This window comes from Glycine max, chromosome 7, assembly GCF_000004515.6.
Source record: "Glycine max cultivar Williams 82 chromosome 7, Glycine_max_v4.0, whole genome shotgun sequence".
Classification (NCBI taxonomy): Eukaryota; Viridiplantae; Streptophyta; class Magnoliopsida; order Fabales; family Fabaceae; genus Glycine; species Glycine max.
Genome location: NC_038243.2, coordinates 11,919,569 through 11,926,619, shown reverse-complemented (window position 1 = coordinate 11,926,619; position 7,051 = coordinate 11,919,569). Strand labels below are relative to the sequence as shown.

Sequence of the window (7,051 nt, the reverse complement as noted above, 5' to 3'; positions counted from 1 at the left end):
TGATCGTTAGAGCATCTAAACGTGCCTTGTACGATGCTCCCTTGATTTCCCTCATGTGCGCCTTCGTCGTAAGCCACCTCGATGCACGTGGGGTAGTATCAGAGTATGCATCATCAATGACACACTGATGAACACTAGGAAAATACTTATATATCCAGCACTACACAAATAAAGTGAACATAACATAAAAACATTTAAAATTCATTTTTCAACTTAAACCTATTTACGAACTTTAAAATTTACCTGTAAAAGCGTCAAGTAGCCATCCATCTGTCGTGTGGGGGTCTGGGAAGATTCATTTAATTGGTCATACATGTGAACCAGGGCGGAAACTCCCCAGGCATAGCCCCAACCCGACCCAGGTCTCAAAATGCCTCCAGATGCACCACATGAACATGGGTTGAACTCTTATTAGCAAAAAGAGTACAACCCACCAAGTGGAGGAGGTAAGCACGTGTCGCTACAATCCAATGTCAGGCCTGGCATCTAGTCTCATAGACATCATGGAGCCATGACAGTCGCACGTAAGCCCATGATCACGTACGGTCTCAGCTCGAGCCTCCTCGCCGGATACCTCTAGAAGCTCCGTCAACAGCAAGACCGCCTCGTCCATGCCTAGAGGCTCAAACCTGTGTAATGCCCCTGTGATAGGAAGATGGAGGAGACATGCCACATTGTCTAGTGTGATCGTCAACTCCTCCACTAGAAGGTGGAAGGTGCTGGTCTCCCTATGCCACCTCTCTACAAATGCGAATATCAGTCCAGGATCGTCGGTGATCAGAGAACAGCCGATCAATGGACTTAATTTTGTGTCGGCAACAAGGCCTTCAATCTCAGGCGCTAGACTCCCAATTTTATCAACTTTCCTACCGTGGGAGACCAGCTTCAACTCATGTCGTTCCTAAGTTGAATAACACAACATAAAAGTTAATTAGACATTCATTATCACAAACAACACAACAAAAAATAAAAAGTAAAGTTACCTTGCCAGTCCAAATACTGTATGCCACATGGTCAGCAAACGATGTCAGGACCAATGGGTCACGTGGCCCACTAGAGAATCCCTGGCCATCATCAACAGGTGACCCCTCAGCACCATCAACAGCTACATTCGCAGCATCTACGTCCGCAGTTGTCATGTCCTCGTCCACATGAGGGACATCCTCAGTCACCTGATCAGGAATATCCTCAGTCACCTGAGGAGGAAGATCCTCAGTCACTTGAGGAGGAACACCCTCAGTCACCTGAGGAACTTCCTCAGCGACATCAACCTGAACCCGTTGCCTACGGGTAGAAGCTGTAGGCCTACGGCGTCGGGGAACATCAACATCATGCTCATCTCGACTCGTGCCTCTCCCTGTACCACTACCTGAGGCACGTGCTAGACCTCTTGTTCTAACCATGATCTGAAAATCATGAAGAATAATGTAATATTTTGGTCAAATTAACTATGAATATAATTGGTAAATAAGGTTTCTCAGTACTTTTTTGGTTGAAAATTTTCTACCTAATGCAACACAAATAGGTATGTCATGCAATTTTGTGTATGTTGGTTTTAGGAGAAATTGTTCTTAATTTTGCTTTTGAAAATTAAGAGACACTTGACTATTTAAACAATTGTAGTAAGCGGAGTTTTTGAACAATTGTAGTAAAATTGTATTGCTTTTACTAGCCTATATGTCATATAGGTTAGAAGTATGACATTCATTGCTATGGTTTGGATCTTTTATTTAGAAATATGATATTGTTATTTTCAAGCATATAGATATATACGCTTTTTTAGTCTATCATGATTATATACAAGGCAAGGGTTATTCTAATTATTCGACTTAACAAGTGAAAAATGTATTTGATACATTCAAACATAGCATGTGAAAAATCTATTTGATACAAGACATGTACAATCATAGCATGTGAAAAATCAAATTTCAAACAACAAAAAATTAAAAAATCACATTGTAAAGCACATACGGAAGAACCTTCTTCCGAGAAGGATTACCTTAAGGTTCTTCCGTATGTTTTCACGGAAGAACATTCTTCCATACGAACATACGGAAGAACCTTCTTCCGTATCAAGGAACCATTCGTACGGAAGAAGGTTCTTCTGTATGTTCTCACAGAAGAACATTCTTTCGTAACAACGATTTCCACACAACAAGGCATATGGAAGAATGTTCTTCCATGTTCGAAAAAACTCTTCGTCTCCTACCTCTCTTACCCATGGTTTCTCATACCAAAATGCGGCAAGTCTCCTACCCTAAAATCACCCTAAACTACATTATACTAGCAGATAAAAGGGGAGGGGAGATAAAAACACTAACCTCGATGGGAGACGCAACAAACCCACCAAAAAGATTTAGCAACGAGCGACAATGGCAGAAGGAAGAGAAGGCTGGGTGCGCGCAGGAAGAAGAAGAAAAGGTTTACGCGGAAGAGAGAGAGAAATTTTCGAAATGCGGAAGAAGAAGAAAAGGTTTACGCTTTCTTTAAATATTTTATTATAATGGCAATATGGTCCATTCATAAAAGTGTTGGATGCACCAGCAATATTGCTGGGTGCATCTAGCAACACCCACTGCTCAATTATTGTCCATGTCTTGTTCACATTACCCATGTATGGTTCGCAGAACATTCAGAATTAATCTGGGCCGCTATTTTCTTCACCAAAATCCAATAGTGAAACAAGGTTCCTTACCAGGGGACCACCTACTTAACTGGTCCACGGTAGAAATTACCTTGGAATTATAGTCTTTGATCATACTCAATTCTTTTCAATAAGAGGACTATCATTGATTGTGATGAATTTCTGATGATGTTTATTTAAAAAGAATATTTCATGATGAGTTTAGTTTTATGCTTGGATTTATGGTTTACCTTGTTCACCCTATTCTTCAACACATTCTCCAAATGTGTTTGGATTAGTTTCATGATAAAAATAATTAATTGGCTTTTTATTTACGCATTTTATCTTTTATCCTTATACTTAAAAATCATATATTTTAGTCTTTATACATACCATTTTAACTTTTAGTACACATGCATGTAATTTTAATCTTTTTTAGTTCCTAATAAATATATAATTTCAAGTTCATTTTAGTCTTTATCATCTAAATTGATAGAAATTAAAAGGGATTAAAAATAGTATCCATACAAAAACTAAAATGTATGATTTTTAAGTATAAAAATTAAAAGGTAAAACTTATCCAACTATATCAACTAAATGAATAATTAAAACTTAATTTTTCATAATAAATTAAGATAAAACAACACATTTTCATGATATTATCATAATTTTATGGAATAATATTGATTCTTATGTACACTATCCATCTTTAAAAGGTTCATTTGTGGCTAATAGGCAATAAAACTTGGCTACTGTAGTAAAAAATCGTTCATCAAACTATGTAGTAAACCAATAAGATTTAACAAAACCTAAAAATAGGATAAATTTACAAAAGTGGGGTAATTTTCTTTAAAATATTACAGGAATTGGATATTTTAAAAATATTAGAGAATATGATATGAATAGCTCATGTTTTAAAACATGACTTTAGAACTGAATTTTTTTTTAAAAACAAATACTGAAGTTTTGATTCAAAACATGACCTCAAGTATTTCATTTAAAAAAAAATACTGAAGTCATGCAGGATTTCAAGTATTTTATATGTTTTAAAAAAAATTATAACTTAAAATTTGACTTATCTATGCTCTATCTATGGTCCGTAATATTTTTAAAATCTATCAAATTCTTGTAATTCTTAAAAAAAAAAAAAAAAAAAAACCCACTTTTGTAAATTTGCCTAAAAATAGCGACCGTTATAGATAGTTTCGTTTTGTTAATTGATGGTTACAATTGAAACCTCATTTGTCTTATCGGTTCATGATCATGGGAACTACTGTGCACGATTTTGGGGGATACTATCACTCATTGCCTTGTCATTCTCATGGTCACTACCTATTTCTCCACGTGTTATCTTTCGTGCACCTCCACTCTATGCATGTTGTATATAATAGTAACAATACTGTGATCCCACAAAAGAGCAATTGATAACGAACACTTATTTTTGGGTGGAAAGGGAAAGATAAGGAAAAAAAATAGATATTATAAATGATAATGAATAATGAATAGATCAACATAGAAAGAAATATGAGGGAGAAGTGAAATAGAAAACAATATATATATATATATATAGTATTTTTCTTCAACAAATCAGACATTCCAAATCTTTACATGTGAAAAGTTAATCATGATCGTAAACAAAAAAAATCATATTTTAATTTTTTTGAGATTTAAACAAATCGACAAATTATTATATACTCTTAATTTTTTTTATCGATAAATATTAATAGTTAATTTATTAATTTTTATTACTGGAATAGATTTGAATTCACAATTTTTGTCTATTTTTTTTGTCCATTTAATCTTATAACTCTTAATTATATATAATGTTACTGTGTTAGTGCGTTACTTTAAACGCCATTGATAAATACTATTATAAGGTTTCGATGTATTTGCATGTGAAGATTTTCACGAATGATAAGATTGCGATATAATTGCTTGTGAAGATTTTTAAGACTTTTATATTGTGAATGTAATTTCTCTTGAGGCCCACACGACCTAAAACCTTTATATATTATCGCCATGCTTAAATGATAGGTTCGAATAACTAAAATGGTAATGGCCTCCATTTTGTATGTTTTCTGGGGTGCATGGTGCTCCAAAGGGAGGCTACTCCCTTTATTAGTTAACTTTGTCGTGACTTTTATTTGTTCATTTTGTTGTGACTTGTTATGGGTTGACTTTGTTGTGACTTGTACCTTCTAGCTAGTCTTCTTACACCACTCGCCTCAAGTAATGTTTCTACCTGTACACCAGAAATTATTTTTTAATAAGAAAAATGAATTAATGAAAGTGTTTTCTCTAAATCAAGAGAAAATAATAATTTTACGACAATTAATTCACCTACTTGATGTTATGAATTAATGAAAATATAATGTCATGTAAGTTTAGTGTCATGAACGAAAGTAATGACATATGTTTTAACTATTAAGTTCCTATAAATTCTTTTTATTATTTACAAAAGCTTTTAATTTTTTTAAAAATCCTGACACGTTTTAGTATTTTTTTAGTCTTTATGATTAATTCTGGTTAGTTTATTGCTGACATGACTAACAAAAAAATATTAATTAAGATAATAAGAATAGTAAAAATAATTATAATGTCTTTATATGTAAATTCAATTAAGTAATTTACTTATTATTTTATATAAACAAGATAATTACTTATATATAATTTACTTTTTAAAGTTATTTTTTAATTGTTAATATATTATTATTAGTGTTTTTATTATTTTTAATATTTTCTTGCTTTTTAATTCATTAATTTATTGTGCTTTTATAAAAAGATTATAATTTTCTTTGATGCTTATAATTTACTTTTTATATATTTTTTCTGATATTATTTTAACATTTCAATAATTCAATTCATTGATTTTTACTAATTGCAATATATTTTTTTAATATATTTACAAACAGTAATTTTGTCTCCAAAGACAAATATTGTACCTATCAGTGGCGTGCAGTAATTAATTTGGATCTTACAAACTCTATCATCTTCTGCCAAGCTTTATGTCATTGATTGGCAAAGTGGATCTTTTTCCCCTCTGGTATAGGTTAATTTGCTTGGTGTTGAACACTCATGATTCAACACTTTTTTCCTTTTTGTTTAGCTCGATGTATGTTCACCCGGATGATTTCTAAAGTCACTCCAAGAAGTGTTTCAACTTTCAAGTATATTAATTCCAAATGCCATACATGATATTTGATGGGGTTCCAATGTGTGTATATATAGACAAATCGAGGTGACATGTTTGGTGGGTTAATTCAAAATCACTCACTTACTAACATAGAGTCAATGGTTAGTGATTAGTTGTTCACGTTAGGTGATTGGTGTATGATTCATCTTAGTATTAAGTTAATCAAGTGGCCTTAATTTAAGAGGACGACAAGTTGATATTTTTTTTTAAAAAATATTTTTTGTTCTTAATTCTTAATGCCCAAAAATTATAAAGATAAAAAAAATTAATTCAAAGTTGAAATCCAAAGGCAATTTAATTGAGCACAAATAATAAAATAAGTAATTAAATGAGTTTAAGGATAAAAATAACAGTACACTAAAATATTTTGTCTTGATTCAATTAACCTAAGTCTATAACATCAAAGTAATTATGTCATCAGGTGTGACGGCCTAACCTAGGACAGTGATTTCCTTTGAACCCTAGACTTAGTTTCTACATATCATACACCCTTCTAAAATATGAGTACGTTTGTAACTGGACTTTTATACTAAAATGGAGTGGTTTTTTTAATTTATTATTATGGGTAAATTTTTGAAAAAATTACTAAAATAGATAAATAGTGTTTTAAAACACAATTTTATATAAAGAAATTGTGTTGTAAAACACGACTTTGCTTTCTGGATTTTTTAAAAATAATTTGTGTCAACTAAAAATCGTCACAAATTGCTTCTTAGAAGTGACAAAATAGAAAGTTTGTTTGTTTTTACCTCAATGAAGAAATATGCAGAAACAAAGAAGCAATTTGTTATAATGATTTTAGCTACCACCAATTGTTTAAAAAATAAAAAATTTTGGAAAGCAAAAGCGTGTTTTAAAACACTATCTCTTTATATGAAATCATGATTTAAAACAATATTTGTCTCTTTGGAAATTTTTTCAAAATACATTTTGGTTACAAATTCAAAAATTATATCATTTTTGTATAAAATCCTCTATAAGCTCTCATAGAGCCTTATGTATGTATGTGTTGACCATGATGAGCTCCTAGACCCAACTCACATAAACTTTTTTCTATAAAAAAAATTGAAATTTATATAAAAGATAAATTAAAAATAAGATGACAACTTTTAAAATGAATATGAAATTATCAAATAAAAAAGCAACAGTCGCCAATGAGTCAACTACACTTTTCATTTTTGGTAAACAAATACTAAAACTTCAAGTTAATAATAAAAACAACGCATTGATCATTG

General features: G+C 31.7%; 1 protein-coding gene across 1 annotated transcript; it reads right to left on the bottom strand.

Moving 5' to 3' along the window:
• Positions 1 to 460: 460 nt before the first annotated feature.
• Positions 461 to 1,403, bottom strand: LOC102661281 (protein MAIN-LIKE 1-like). The gene is made up of 2 exons (XM_006584163.1): positions 984 to 1,403; positions 461 to 901 (listed from the first exon to the last, which is right to left on the bottom strand). Exons 1-2 carry the CDS (start codon positions 1,401 to 1,403, stop codon positions 461 to 463), a joined length of 861 nt encoding a protein of 286 aa, XP_006584226.1.
• Between the last annotated feature and the right edge of the window lie 5,648 nt (positions 1,404 to 7,051).